This window comes from Lutjanus erythropterus, chromosome 1, assembly GCF_056507025.1.
Source record: "Lutjanus erythropterus isolate fLutEry1 chromosome 1, fLutEry1.hap2, whole genome shotgun sequence".
Classification (NCBI taxonomy): Eukaryota; Metazoa; Chordata; class Actinopteri; order Lutjaniformes; family Lutjanidae; genus Lutjanus; species Lutjanus erythropterus.
The window spans coordinates 3045181-3061825 of NC_139317.1; the positions used below are offsets into that span (position 1 = coordinate 3045181).

The following is a 16645-nucleotide window of genomic DNA, read 5'->3' on the forward strand; positions in this document are numbered from 1 at the left end:
TTGCCAGTGGTTCCAGCAGAAATACACCAACCATTTGCAGGAAAGAAAAAGACACTTGCAAGCAAAAATCGAAGTAAACAATGCAGGTTTCAAATGTTTTAGACCTGAAGGAAACACATGCTGCTTTTTGGGAAACAAAACACTGAGTGCAAACATACTGTACAATAACTTTCTTCAAAATATGGCCCTGAGTGGTACCTTTAATATATATTACAAAACAAAATATTTTTTTCAAGGTTCATTCAAATCTGTTATTTATCAAAAGCAGGTGAAAAATGGACGAAATGTGTTGCAGAAGAGGGGGAAATACAAAATCTGTGTTCATTCAACTGCTTGATACATCTACACAGACAAAAAATAATCCGGAAAAATAAAAAATAATTCTACAGCTACAGTACACTTTATTGTTAAAGATTTATGAGATAAAGCTTAATGCTTTATACGCGGTCAACTGCAGGAAAAAAAAACAGCTGTTTCTTTCTTGGCTCATGACTCAACTTTCCTCTGAATTTTAATAAAATCTGTTTTTGGGATCCTGAGCACAAACAGACAAACAAACAGAATTAGTGGAGTTAATGAGTTCAGTCACTGTGGACGCTCCCACCTGTCGGCATCGGTTTACTCTCGCTCTCGTCTCCGCTCTTCTCGTCCCCGTGGCCCTCAGTCAGAGCGGTGACCTTCCCTCTCCACTCACTCTTTGGCAACAACTCCACCACAACCACGTCGCCGTGAACGGCCCTGTTCCGGTTCTTACCGCCGCACACCAACACGTCAGACCTCAGGTCTGAGACAGACAAGGGACAGGAGGAGGAGGGGAGACAGACGGCAAAAGACGACGAAACAAGGAAACAAGAAGCAGAGGGGAGACGAGAGAACTGATCAGAGAGCAGATAAATCCATCAATGAGATGTTTGTTGGTTTATGTGAGTGACAGTTGGTCTGTCTGTGGTCAGGACTGTGTGGCTGCTGAAGTTTTGCACCTGTGTTCTTGTTGGACAAACCCTCCATCATGATGAACGCTTCATTGTTGTGTTTGCTGATATTCAGAGTGCCCTGATAAGAAGGAAAGAAAGATATGATTTAGTTTAATTCAAAACTTCTCTTTTTGGTGCATGCCTGACAGTGGCCAACGTGTGAAACATTCCTACTGTCTTGTCCTGCCATATTTACACCACTGAAAATATTTGAACTACTTGTTGAGTAATCTAATTTAAGCAAGTTGATTTTCATATTCGTGGTTAACCTGTAAAGCACAACCAGAGTTTTACTGCATAATTTTTCCAGAAAACCTTTTGCTCTTCAATTCTGAGCAGACACCTACATCTGCAGCCAACACTCTTTATTCAGAGGCTGCAGTGGGCTCAGTTTTAAAGTTTAAGTAAAGATGCTGGCTTCATACGAAACTAGAAGACCTAGTGGTGGCTGTTTAGCTCAGTTGGTAAAGCGTCCTCCCCATGTATGGAAGCTGTCAGTCCTCTGCAGCAGCCACTGGTTCGACTCCCGCCTGCGGCCCTTTGCCGCATGTCATCCCCTCTCTCTTCACCCCCCTTTCCTGTCTACTCTTCAGCTATCCTATCAAATAAAGGCAAGAAAAGCCCAAAAATATAACTCAAAAAAAAAAAAAAACTAGAAGACCTAAGGAATCCACTGGCTCCAACAAATGGTCCATAAAGGAGGCTAAATAATGCTCAAAAGTTAGGCTACATTCTGGTGAGGGAAACACTGTCATGGTCATGTTCATGTGGAGCCTTTTGCATGCAGAATAAATAAATAAATATATATATATATATATAATAAATATAAAAATGTTATTTTCACCTACTAGGGTCCATAAACAGTATTGGAATTGCATTAATCAAGACTGACTGGAAAAATGAGACTCTTGTGAATCCAGTGAACCCAGCTGTACTCATGTGTGACGATGTTTGTCTCCATAGTAGCTATTTCATTGTAGTAAGACCATTTTTTGAAACCTGACCTGTAGTGACCTCTCGGATAATCACAGCCTCATGAAACTTCACAACCACAAACTAGAGAGCTGGAATATTCAGATGGTTTTCCTATATATAATGACAATAAGGCAGTTTCTGACCAATCCCCAGACGTGCTCACATCCAACTGCAGAAAAATGCATTTCCTGCAGAAATCTCATTGATTTTTCTATGGTGTTCCTCAGGGTCTTCAAAGTGTGGAATTTGGGTCTTTGGCTGAAAATGGTCAAGTTGTGCAATCTTGCAAAACTATGTATAAATGGCATCAACTCACAAACTGCTGCAACAAGTTATGAGACCGAGTCGTGACTCACAGGCGGAGATTTCATCTGGGTCACCACATCAATAAAATACTATGGAGGGAATTCTGCAAATTTAAGATACACATCTGCAGTACACATTTTATAAAGTATTAAAATGTGTCTGTTAATTCTGCCTAAATAGAAATAATATAAATAATAGATTTATTTCAATATACTAATAGAAATAAATGTATTTCTCATTCATGAAGTTATTAACATATATATTTTCTATAACAAGCATCAAGATAAAAAAACAAAACAAAACAAAGAAAACAAAACAAGCATCAAGATAATATAAGTTTATGTCGAAATGGCATTAAAAATGGTCATGACAGTCACAGGACATTCATTTATGCAGAAGATACCTTTTCCCAAGATTTTCTGATAAGGCCTACTGTGAACTGAGTCATGATGGTTTGTCATTTTTAAAAAAATGGGTGCCCAGAGAAACAGTAAAAAATATTATCATCAAAATGTTCTGAGCCTTTACAAACTAGCGCCTAAAGAAAACAGAGTGTTTATCAGAGATTTATGACTATAAAAACTTGACATCCAGCCAGAACATCACATTAAGAAACAGAGACTTTGGTAGGGAGGAGTGGAGAGGAAGAGGTTTGATTTCTGTACTGTACCTTCATGTAACGTCCAGACTTGATTCCGGCCTCCAGGACTTCAGCGGGCAGATGTTCGGCGTACTCTCTCTGCGAGCCCTCACTCTCCTTCTCCTGTAGCGCCTGAGAAATGGAGCTATACAGATCATGAGCTGCCCGCAGGTCCGGCCAGAAGTTCTGCAAAAAATCCTGGAAAATACAGATAAACACATTTCAGGAACAGATGAAACAATATACAGTCATAATAATCAGACTGAATTCTGTTCTGAAGGCACAACAATTTTGATAATATTGCACAAAGTTATCTGCTTTAATTTTGAAGCCTGAGTATGAAACTCAGGGTTAAAATTTAAAGCAAATAACTTTGTTGTGACATCTCTGCAGGGGCCTAATCTTTTAGTCCTTTAAGATAAATTTGGTTGAGTCAGCAGTGTGTTGTGAGGAAGAAGGAGCCTCAGGTTCCAAGCTCTAAATCCCCATGTCCAAGTTTTCTTTTAATGATATCCTAAACGTTCTTTAACATTGGAATGCAAGCGTCTGCTGGATATTTTAATTATGCTAGAGGTTCATGTTATGGCCAGTTTTAATTATTTCTCATGTTTTTGTCAGATATGAATGGTTTTAATTCTACAATTCCCATCAGCCGCATCTGCTGTCGCTATGCAGATTCAACCAGTTAGAAGTGTGAATCAGAGCTGTAGTTAATTAAGAAACAAATAATAATATACAGTGCCACAGATGGACAACTCGTCCAAAACTGACCAAGATTCTGACAGAATTTTAAGCTCTGATTGGACGTCTGCTACAGTGATGCACCCTGGGAGTCGTAGTTGACTGTTCATTTTTATGCACACGAGTTTTGACTTTTTAATCAAAGAACCAGATACTTTGCAGCACAGTTTTTCATCTTTTGTACCAATGATTCAACCAGATGAGTTTCACATCTATCCAAACTGGAGGGGTTGCCAGGACAGCAAAATTAGGCCACTTTTGAAATGTTGCTGTGGGGTGAATTTTTTTATCTGTTGGTGGATGAACCTATTTTGCATTCAATTTACATTAATTATATCTATAAATACATGTTCATCTTTGAAATGAAATCATTTGTTTCCAGCTAAACCCAACCAAACTGACTCCAGATCAGTGCATACACCATGGACCTCACACACGTCACATGCACACTCTCAAAAATATGATGTGCCTCTGTGCTGCAGCAGGAGCCAGTTTCATTGACCATCGGTCTGGTTTTGTCACAAAGACGACAGCAACACCAATGATGACAGCTAACTTGGTTAAACTAAGCTAACTTAACATTAGCATTACAATTTATCTGTGGACATCAGCAACAGCTGTTCGATTCAGTGTGGAGGATGTTTTATAAACCTGGCAACTCAACATTTAAAGTCTACCTTCAGTCAAATACTATAAATTACCTATATATATAGCTCTGCACCTTGCCTTCATTTAGCATAAAAGGCTTCATGAAAAGTTGAGTTGTCTCAACTATTTTCTATTCTATAGGTCAAAAAATATTTTGTAACTAAAATGTGAATTCTCTATAAACTACACATATTCCAAATTAAAAAAAGAAATATCTTAAAAGAAAACGAGAATTTAATAGTTTAGCTCCAGACAGACTTTTTTCTTTTTTTTTCTACTTGTACATCAGACATTTTGTCATACCAGAAAACAGACAGGTGTGTTAATTATTGCAGCATTCCACTTAGTGGAGGTCCTTCTATAGTGCATGCTGGTTCACTGTCACTGTTACTCTGAGCCGTTAATTACTGTTATTAAGTCCACCTGTGTTTTTCCCGCTCTGACAAGTCAAAAAGTCTGCTGTGCAAGCTGTCCACGGTGGCAGCCAACAGGTCAGTTCTCATCATTCATTTCTCCTGCAGTTATATTGCAACTTCTACTCTGGAAAGATGAAATGCATCCATGAACTGTAAGAATCTGTGAAGGCTGTGGCTCAGGAGGAAGAGCTGGTCGTCCATTGATCACAGGGTTGGTGGTTTGGTCCCCACATCCTTCTGTTTACACGGGCAAGTGTCCCAAACTGCCCTCGAGTTCTCCCAGCTCCCTGAATGTGTGTGAATCAGCAGCAAAAACCTTGCTGGATAAAAGCACTTTAAAAATGTAGCCATTTAACACTCAAACAGAACTGAATGTTGTCATTTTCTCTGTATGCCGGACTACACTTTAAATATACTGAACACTAAAATAACTCCATGGTACTTTTTTGTTTCGTTACCAAGATCTCTTGGTTCACAGGTGGTTCTGAGAAGGTTCTATTCTTACCCACCCATCATCTTATATTATATACTAAAGTCCATACTGATCTGACAGCTGCTAACAAGTAGATGAGACAAATAAATTACTGCTCTTTTTCTCAGAATAAGATCATTTTCATGAGGCTACGTGTGATTCATCACAGCTCCTCACGTGTTAAAACAACTCTCAGCGCTCCACTGAGTCATCCTGGAGCCACTTCATCAAAACTTTTAACCAGCCATGACAGTTTACTTTTTCTGACACTTTTTTCCTTCTCTACTCCAACAGCATATTAGTTGTCAAGCAGCCCAGTGGAGCGATATGGACGGAGCATATACGGGGCATGGTAATGCAAGACAATTAGGCCGAACGCAATCACTTCAGCATTTTAATCAATCCCTGATACACTGCTGCATAAATAAGATTCAAGATTTAGAGAATAAACAATGAAGCCAGATGTTTACAGTCTTTTGTTCTTGCTTTGTAGACTCATTTATTTCTTCATCTATACTAGATAAGTTCTGTGATGTCTTTGGGTATTTTCACACCCCCCTCATTAGATCTGGATTTTCAGACTTTTCAGTTTGATCTCGACCAAAATCTACAGGTTTGAAACCTCACGTGGAACACAGACCAAAAAGCTGGACTTCGGTTCGATCTGGATCAAACTGAACCATTGTTCGGTTTGTTTCTAGTGTGAAAACATTTTTTGGATGGTTCAGAAAAAACTTATAAAACTACAACACTTTTCAGTTGTTGTTTTACTTTGGTGCTGCTGGTGACATAATTATAATAATATCATGATGACATTGATGTTAATGTGTTCATTATTTCTCTTCATAAACGATCACTGAAGTCAGGCTGCCGAACTGTAAACACGCCAACATCAGACACATGCCCGTCTGCAAACCAATCAGTGTAAAACACAGGGAGGTACAGCCCACGTAGGTGATGATGACAGGACGCAGGTATGACATGAGAAGTTCTTAAGTCCACTTGGATAACTGCGATGTGAAACCAAAACTGTGTTTTCTCAAGTTTCCTTTTTCAAAAAATTGTGATTTGGTTCACGATTTGGATATTGCACTTGACCATATTACGATTTTGATAATATTGTGACTAATTTCGCAGCACTAGTTAAAATCTTGAGATGCGGGAAAACAGTGACATCTTTAAAAAGAAGTGTGACGGGGCAAGGCTGTAAACAAACCCTCAGATTAGATAAAAATTCAAAGTTCTGACCCAAACAGTCCTTTGTACACATCACACACAGTCTACAGACTGACATCCTGCTTTAACTTTGACCCACTGTGCTTACTGTAGATGAGTGAACTATATTTTTCTCTGCAATAATCAATTATTAGTAACACTTTCAGTTTTATCTCCAAATAAAGTGGTTTATACCAGGGTCCGGGGGAATACTTTTTGCTGATTGGCTGACAGATGCACGTTTAATGCTCACATAATTCGGCCCGAGTTTATTCACCATTTGAAATTCATCCGCTAACAACCCGTAACCATAGCAACGTTAAAGGGCACAGCTGTCAAAGCTCACAGCGCTTCCTAACTGGAGGCGATGCAAACAAGCTGATTGCTTCAGTTTTCCTAAACGAGGACGTTCTAATCTAAGTGCTCGAGAAACAGTTCCAGGACGACTGGGCAAACTCCATCTGCTGAGGAGAAGTCTTCTATACGGCTCCTCAACTGCTACTAAATTCACCTTGAGATGAGACGTTGCCAGTGGCTCACTGTCCAAATATTTAGGGACTGCAGCACCGTAGCTCCGGACATTAACCTTACGTGGTGTGTGAATGTTAATGTACACAGCAGGTGTGTCACCGTGTACCTGGACGGAGATGACGTACACTCCAGAGTTGAGGCTGCTGTACTCAGCGATGGCATCCAGGTCCTCTGTGATCATCACTACATCCATCATACCTGCCAGGTGGTTGTGATACCACACTGCTGCAGAGTACACACACCTACACACAAACACACACACACACAAAGGTAATTCACAAGGACAAGAAGCATGCAGACAGCTTGCCTGTTAAAACCCTAAACTTTGATCATTTGTATTTAGTTTATAAATGAACACTACTTCTAACTGTAAATATAAAGAACACAGACATCATTTACAGCTCTGTTTACTGTCTTATTTACTCTGTTTACTGTCTTATTTACTCTGTTTACTGTCTTATTTACTCTGTTTACTGTCTTGTTTATGCAATAAACTCATTTCATGACAGCAGATTGCACCTTCTGTCTTTAAAAGTAAACTAAAAAGTTTGGGGACAACATAATGATGGACCACATTGTCATAATTAAATATTTATTACATCAAACATCATGACACAGAGCAGTACTTTTACAGTGCCTGATTATTTCTTCCTTCTGTATTTGTATTTGTATCTGTGAAGTTTTGCTGCAACAGAAAGTCAGTAGCTGGTGACTGAACCTTCTCATCTTGCTTGCTGGATGTTTAATCTGTGCAGCAGATTCAAGAGTAGAGCTGGAATTTAATCCAAAAATACACTGATAATAATTCTGATAAAGTAGCAGTAAACACATGGACTTGTAATTATGGATGCAGCTGACAATTACTTTCATCGTGATTCATGTGTTGATTATTTTCTCCATTAATCGATTAGTTGTTTGATCTACAAAATGTCAGAAAAAGGTGAAAAGTGTCGTCCAAGATGACGTCCCCAAATGTCGTGTTTTGTCCACAATCCAGAGATATTCAGTTTACTAATAGAGAAGAAACTGTTTTCATATGTAAGACGCTGGGATCAGAGAATTTTGACTTTTTATTCTTGTGGCGTTGTTCTGTTCTCATCTACAGTCAAATCTTTGTATTGAACAGCCAAACCTGAATCGACTTACAAAATTCTGGGACAGCCCTAAACTTTTGATTCATGGATTCATGGATTTTGGCTACAGGTTGGATTTTTTTTTTTTTCCAGTTAGTAATCAATAAAACTAAATCACAGCATCAGCACACTCTCCATTGCATGCACCTATTTTATCATCTAAGGCCTTTTGGCAAATAGACCTTTGGCAGAGCATCAATATTATTTTATTATTAAATGGAAGACAAAAAATTCCTTAGGTGCTCAGATCTGCAGGGCGGTGAGCTCCACTCCTCAAGGCATTTTGACAAGTATAATTAACAAAGTCTATACTGTATAGCTGTCAGTCTTCAGAGTTCCTGCTATCTTTGTTATTGTACTTGTTTTCTACCTGAAGTAGAAGAAACATCTTTAGAAACGCTGAAATAGCCCTTCAGCCCTCGGGCCCCTACGGAGACCAGGAGCCACTGTACATGTCTGATTGACAGCTTAGCCGGCAGGGGGGCCCTAAGTGGCCTCACGGTTCTGCACCACCAGCCACCATTGCACAAGTTGAAGAAAAGCTGAAGTGAGTTCAGGGTTTATGTATTACTAAACTGAATTTTAAACTTTCATCTGAAATCTGCTGAAGGACTCAGAGGAGCTGATATACATCACAACACATTCACAATAGAAATTACTAACTTTTATCACTTTTCACAAAGTTAAGAAATATTCTATTTTAAATGTCTTCTTTCCAAGAGTTAGAAGACAAAGTTTGTTACCTTTGGACAGGTAACAGGACATGTGTTTCTGTCTACATGTTTGTGGTTTTGCTGCCAACTGTCTTGGTCAGAGGGTTGTGCTACAAAGCGAGATCAATGGATTAGAGGTATGTTTAATCTAAAGTCAGAACATGTCTCTCTTTTATCCTGGCTAGATCTCCATGGTAACTGATGCTGAACTCATAACCTGGTTGAGAGGAGTTACGGAGTCATTCTAACTAAATCTTTTCCTGATGATCTTCTTTATGAGTTATATATATTCTGAGAGGGAAGACTCAGCAAAGTTGCTGAGCTGTACGTTGATAAATTCACAGAATAAAACTGTCTTAGAGCAGCACAAACTGTGTGCATCTCGTTGTCATGGAAACCTCAGTTTGGTGATGCAGGAAGTCTTTTTTTCCTGTTTGTGTTTCAGATCATATTAACATTTTAAATGTTCCACGGCAGATCATCCATACACTAAAATAATAACGAAGCAGTTACCGACACTTTGAATGATGTTTTTTTAAGCTCGATCCTGATTCGCTGCCAAGTCCATTTCACACTGCTGATACTGCAGCTCAGAACACAGATGAGAAAATTGATCAGTCTATCCTATTCATCACGGAAAATATTCAGTCAGTAACTTTCATTTTACTTTGATTTGGCCAAAAACTAAATTGATTTCCACGTCTCCTTCATTATGAGACAACGTGAGACCAACAGCATCATGTTAGAGCAAATCTGCTGTATCAAGTTTAATTCCTTAATGTGCAATTCTCACATTAGAAATAAACGACAGCATTAAGAGCTCATTAAGTCCATCAATAATTTTCTAACAGTATTCCTCTCTTGTGCCACAAGATATATATTTTTTAAATATTCTGCACAGTTCTCCACGATAAAAACCTGTTAATCTTGATGAAGAGTCTTTTTTATGTGAGCAGGAAGAAGAAAACCTGGGTTGAGTTGATAGTCAGCATTGTGGTACCTGTTATCTCTGATCGGGGTTTTAGGTTTTGTTGATCCAGCTCATGCAAAGAAAGCCTGGCTGTATTAAGCTTCCTTCATAGCACAGCCCTCTGGTTTCCCTTGAAAAATAGACTTTTTTTTTTAAGATTATTGGGCTTTTCATTTAATAGTGACAGCTGAAGATATGACAGGAAAGGAGGTAAAGGAAGAGACGACGACATGCAGGAAATAGGCGGAGGTCCGTATCGAACCGGTGGCCACTGCAGAGGACTGACAGGGACATGGGGCGCATGTTCGACCAACTAAGCTACAGGGGCGCCCCGAAAAATAGACTCTTAATCTCAGTTGACTCTCAGGACTTTCCTGGTTAAATAAAGGTTCAATAAACATCAGAAAAAATATCATAAGGACATTAGAGTAGTATTAATCTTCTAATCTAACCCGTGGCAAGTTAGCAATGTTAAAAGTTGTTACAGTTGTAGTACAGTGGACCTGTCAAAGTTTATTTTTTCCCAACCAAAGACGCCTCTCTACAGACGTCCTGTAATCAATATCGGAGCCAATCTGTTCATATTTCAACAGATCAGTACCGTTGAGAATAAAACTGATCAAATTCTGAGGCTTTCTTTATTGGCTGTTACCTCAGCCTCTAAACTGAACCGTCTGACAAAGCTAATGTTAGCATGCTAATCTATGACCCCGTCTAGAGAGAAGTGTTAAAGAGGTGATGTGGAATAAAGTCGACAAATCAGACCTGAAACTTGATAAATGCTGTTTTACGGTGGCAGGAATCTTTTTAATAACTTTTCATACAAATAACAAAACATACCTCTGATTACAAAATGGTACGTCAATAACATTCACCTAAATGAGTAAATAACAGTTAACATAATCATATATTTCCCATTCATCATAATTAGACTCTGTACTATATTATATGACTTCTGTACTAGGTTTTCTTAAACACATATTTTTAATGCATGCAGACATGAATAATCCACAAGTAATATCTACTATTACCAATATACATATAGATTGAATTAATTTTTGGAGTGCTACAGACGCTTCCTCCCGACCATTCCTAAATTATTTACTAGCTGAGACATTTCTTAAGTTTTAAGGCTGCAGACTGACTGAGTAAATCACTACTTTGAAACAAGTGAGTAGTTACTGAGAACTTAGAGAGAAATTTATATTCTAATTTAGTAATGGATGTATGAGAAGCTGGAGGTATCTGTATTTGGACACAGATACCTCAGTTTTCAGTTCTTTTTAATAAATCACATTTTGGTTTTATTGTGCACTCAGAGGAATGTAAATCAAACTAGCATCACTTTGTTCATTTTAAGAAAAGGGGTTCATCTGTTTTTGCAAATTTAACTCCTCACATTTAATCTTCTGTAGTCTCTAACTAAACTACATGACACGTTCATATTTCAGCTTTAAGCCTGAGCTGCAGGTTCAGAGTTCACCTCAGGACTCAGGTCATGTGAGCGGTTCAGTGACGGTGATGGGAAGGTGCTGAGCACTGACCTCGTCTGCCACTTCTCCTGGCTCTCCCCCTTCTCTCGTGGACAGTAGGAATACTCCTGAAACTCATTGGCAAACAGCACACAGTCATGTCGAGGGTCTTTGAGCAGGTTTCGCAGACGGTTGTACTGCCTGCAGACACACACAGAAAAAACAGGAAGACACTCTTTAAATGTACTGTAAACCAACAACAAATGTGTGTTCTGAGTTAGTGACACCACAGAAACATGTTATTATCCACCCAAACAAGTTTGAATGATTAACAAAAAATCACAAAGTATATAAAATTAGGTTTCAAAACCTGCTGTCTTTGTCAAACTACTATCTAAAAACAATCTGAAACATGGACGCTTGAGATAACTACAACAATAAATACAGTCGATTAAAGGAAAAGTTTGACATACTTTGGTGAAATACTCTTTTCACTTTCTTGCTGAGAGTTGGATGAGAAGGATGAGAGATTGATGCGACTCTCAGGTCTGTAAAAATGAAGTTACTGCCAAGAGAGAACGTGTGACTCCACCCAAAGGCAACAAAACCGTGCTGTTCCTACTACTAAACTTATCCTTTAATATAACAAGTGTGATCCCATAACAGAGATAACTATGAAATCACTCAAAATAAAAACTAATAACAGGGTAAGGAATAAGGATTGCCCTTAAAATACCACGTTGGGCGAGTAAATCTGGCAACTCACCTGCCCAAACAATTATTTTGATAATTAATTGTTGGTAATTTTTCATGCAAAAATGTCAGAAAATGTTTTTTGTTCAGCCTCCAAAATATGGAGACTTCTCATATTAATTTGAATATCTGAGTTTTGAACTGACAAAAAGAGACGTGGGTGGACATTTTTACTAATATATTGTCTCAAGCAAGTCCCAAGTTACTGTGGTGAGAATCTAGTCCCTGCTATAAGTGAAGCAAGTCACAAGTCAAGTCATATAAAATTCTGATGTTTTCCTCCAGTTTAAAGCAGTTAAAGCAGTGGTCATGAACAATTTTCAGCATTAACAAAATACTGTTGTAGCCTGCCCACAGCCCTCAAAACTGCCGATGGAAAGTGAGGCTCTGAAATTATAATACAGCTCTAAAGGGCTAAAGTGAAAACATTTTATTGGCAAACTCATTTTCAGATGAATCACTTACTTCAAATTGAGGATTTTGCTGATTTTTTATTTTTCTTAGGCCGACGGCACAATGAAATACGACGACAGACATTCAAATCTTCATTCAAAAACCTCAATAAAAGTTTCAAATGTAAAAAATAACATTATGTTCAGTCCTAATCCACTTTCACAGTGGTGGGTTGGAAATTTCTTTTATTACATGAGATCCACTTTATGGTATCTTTCTATATTATGAGTCATTTATAGTTAGATATTAAATTGCGGGCTGATAGAAAAGGAAAGATGCAAAGAAACTCAAAGGTCATCACACACACACACACACACACACACAGAGTGCTCGTTCCTGTGTGTGTGAAATGGAAAATTGCAATTACTGACACAGTATGGCATCAGCATACGCTCTAGCAGCTATGTCTACCTAACATTATCAAAAGTGAAGTTTCATCGTATTAATGATGCAACATTTTGGAACGGCAGCGTAAGCAGAAAGCAGAACCATGTGGGACTCCTTATTTACGGTGTTCATCAAGTTTGTCAAAAGCACTCCTGCGTGTTTGTGTGGGAGAGATATTTCAAGTCACAGCCTGGATCTCTTTCAGCTTCGTCAGCACACCTTTGATGTAATGAGGCTGACCCCTGTCCACTCTTTACACAATTATGCAGGTAGCTTGTCATTAGAGACTTAATTCAAACGCAGCTTAAGGAATTAAAGGTCTTGACCACGAACCTGTCGTGTTGCCTTTAGGGCGCCGGAAGCTATAAGATTTGTATCTGCTGGTAGAAATAAGCTGACCACCAGTATGTTTATTTTAAAATATAATGATATACGACTAAGTGTACATGCCTATACATTAATAATAATAACAGCAAGAAGAAGAAGAAGAATCTTAATTGTCCACAAATGTAGAATTTTGCCTTCAGCTTCACAGGTTGGTTCAAAAACACATCACATTAAAATACACACACAGTGCAGACAACAACAACAGGCATGGCTCCAGATCCAAATCAAACCTTGATTAGGTGGTTTATTGTGCACCTGTTCCTACCTGCGTCCTTTGCAGTGCTGCACAGCCTGGCAGGCGGTCTGGGTGAAGACGATGCCCTGCAGCTCTCTGAACTCCAAGATCTCCAGATAGTCGACCACCACGCCGACATCAGGAACCACGTAGTGGGTCAGATCTCTTGGCAGCACCTTGCCATCTGGTTAGGAGGTGAGCAGGGACATGTGGAAATTTATTTTTTTTTCCATGGGCGATCATTTCTATGGAGATTTTGGCTGATACATAGGGATGGAAACTGATAAGATTTTATTGATACCAATGCCATCGTTGATTCTGCTTATAGGCCCAAATCTTTATAATTTCCTTTACTGAGTCTTAATCAAATTTGTATGTGAAAAAAATAGGCCTGCACAGCTTTTCAGCATCAACAAACTGTTTTATTATCTCTGAGTCTGAACACAGAGCAGACAAAAGGCAAGTCTAAAGTAGTGTAGGCACATGAATTTAATGTCACTGATTATCAGGAAAAACATGCCAGCATTGCTTAAAGAAAAGCATAGAATACCAATAATTCAGAAAATTTGGAGCTGGGTCTCAACTGGAGCCGAGTCTCGATTCTCATGCCTGTTGATATACTGAAATTTTTTGCTTCACTTCAACATTAACATTTTTTAAATAAACAGAATTCCTCCTGCACAGCCATAACCAGGGATCAACACTGCATACTGAACTGAGTTACTGTGATTTTATTTGAAGCAAGAAATATGTTTGTTCATTGGTCAGCGGCTGATGTTTAATGCCAGTATCATAACAAAGAAAAGTCAGGTATAATTCCATTATTCCATGTGCATTACAATCTCTAATACATGTTTATCTTAGCCAGTTACTTGTTTTAGGTGGAATATGGCAGCTTAATTAAACGGTCTATCACTAGTCCCTGACATTAAGTTGTCACTGCAGTCACCACACATCATTACCAAAGATCAACAACTATTTAATGTTGATCCTGATAAAATCATCTTCATACAATGATATGTGTCACAAGAAGAGCCAGACCAATCTGTCGTCTCACATGCACAGATAAGAACACTTTTCATTTGTTAGCTTTATATGCAGCATTCAGCAAATTTATAGTTATTTATAATTATTGATTATTGTTAAACTGTAAAGTATCCTGCCTCCATTACTTATTTTTGTCATGAGGGGTTTGATAATCACATTTAAGGGCTTATTGCAAAATGTGTCTTTATGCATATACTGTGTATTATATTCTGTGTAAATCTCGGTATATCATTATCAGAATGTAAGTGTTTTTGACCGCTACAGGGACAAAGGAGCAGGGGAAGGAAAATTATCTGACAACACTCATTATAAACATTATTATTATTATTATTGTTGTTGTTGTTAATAATAATAATAATAATAATAATAATAATGATAATAATATTAATATTAATATTAATGCTACTCAATTTGATCAATCTTTTGCCCGTTTTAACACAACTTTACAGCAAACATTCTGACTTTCACGACATATGTGACTGCAAGTTAAATGTCCTGAATCTCATTTGCTAATCACGTCTCTGCATCAAACCACCCTGTCAATCTGTCAACACTGATTTGAATTTTACTGCCTTAACGACAATAGAACAGTAACAGTTTAGTTAGCTTTGGCACAAGTACAAGTTCATTCAGCAATATCTTTGCAATAAGTAAACAAACAAACAAACAAACAAACAAACAAATAAATAAATAAATAAAAACAAGTCAGTGAGTAGGTTTTTATTAGCAGTAACTGAAGTTAGCTCGTTGGGTTTAGTAGAGTCAAAGCCACTGTCTGGTCTATTGTGAGGCTCTTTAGCTGTAACATTAGCCGCAGTGTGTGTTAGCAGGTGAATTCATTGTGAGGGTAAATAAAAGGCTGTTGTGTTTTGAAGTGTGTGTGTGTGTGTGTGTGTGTGTGTGTGTGTGTGTGTGTGTGTGTGTGTGTGTGTGTGTGTGTGTGTGTGTGTGTGTGTGTGTACCGTTGTTTTCACAGTCCGCCTGACACAGGGCGCTGAAACAGGGAACCGTCTCTCTCAGGTAATGTTCACGGACCACTCGGACCTTCCTGCCCCGGCAGCTCTTCAGATGAAGAATCTTCTCCGTCTTTATCATCTTTAAAAATTCAGGACTGATCCATGAATCGCCGTCTGCTCTTTTTATTCAGCTGTTTTATGGTAACGCGGGAAGAAGCACTTGTAAACATTCACGCTGAACTTTAGGGAAGTGCGCAAGGCAAGTCGGCTGACGTCATGACGCACAATCAGGTCCCTCTTGTGTTGCATTCAGTACTGTTGGACAAAGAGAGATTATTAACCTTTAGAGCCCGAAATTACCCTTTTTATGTACTCTAGTAAAATAGCAAGATTTCTTGTGATATATCGTTTCTTGTTGAATTTATGTCCCTTATTTTTGAAGTCCTTGCTTTGTTTTCTGTTTTTTTTTTTTTATCTATGTCAAGTGATTAAAAATGAAATGTCAGTTTACATATTTCAGTGTATGTTTATATATAAATGACTTTTTTTTCTTTTATTTTGATGACGTTTGAATTGGTATTATTAAGTGTATGCATTATCTAATTCTTGTCAAAATGGGGCCCCTGTGGCTGACTCCACTCTTGAACGCTGCTCATATTAACCTTTTTGGCTTTTTTGCAAAGTATTCCTGACAGATTTATATGTTTATGCTGCTTGATTTCTTACAATGCTGCTACTTCTGCACAGCCTCTGATATCTTTCATTGTATATTGGACACTGTGTATAATGTGTGTATTTCTGATATTGTATATAGTAATTTTACATAGTGTTCCTCAGTTACTTTTCTTTCTCTCATCTCTCCTGATATCTTTACCTTTATTTGTCTCCTGTATTTCTATATTTTATTTTGGTATTTTCTTTTTTTTACTTTATATTATTCTTCACTTTTATATATGTGTTTCACTGTTCAGCGGCATTCAGAGTGGAAGGCAAAGGAATAATTTCAGTGTACAAGGGAACCGGCTTTTAACTGTGTATACGACAATAAACACTTTGACTTGACTCGACTAAGAGTTCGATTTCTCGTTAATGTGAGTTAAAAAACAGAAACCCTAAATTATCAATGTATTGCATCTTAGAGAAAAAACAATGCATTCAGGTTCATTAACAAAAGCTATTTTAGAATAAGAATGAAGAAAAGAGAAGCTGTATTTCTCAACA

The 16645-nt window shown here is 38.1% G+C and overlaps 1 protein-coding gene across 1 annotated transcript in view; it reads right to left on the minus strand.

The window, feature by feature from the left end:
- dis3l (DIS3 like exosome 3'-5' exoribonuclease) overlaps positions 1-15695 on the minus strand; it is a 29110-nt gene extending 13415 nt beyond the window's left edge. Inside the window, exons 1-7 of the mRNA XM_084720156.1 lie at positions 15431-15695; positions 13452-13605; positions 11279-11407; positions 7025-7160; positions 2926-3093; positions 981-1053; positions 605-784 (exon numbers count right to left, since the gene is read on the minus strand). Of these exons, the coding sequence (XP_084576282.1) occupies positions 605-784; positions 981-1053; positions 2926-3093; positions 7025-7160; positions 11279-11407; positions 13452-13605; positions 15431-15563 (973 nt within the window). The 5' untranslated portion in view covers positions 15564-15695. The remainder of the gene's footprint in view (positions 1-604; positions 785-980; positions 1054-2925; positions 3094-7024; positions 7161-11278; positions 11408-13451; positions 13606-15430) is intronic.
- Positions 15696-16645: the final 950 nt, after the last annotated feature.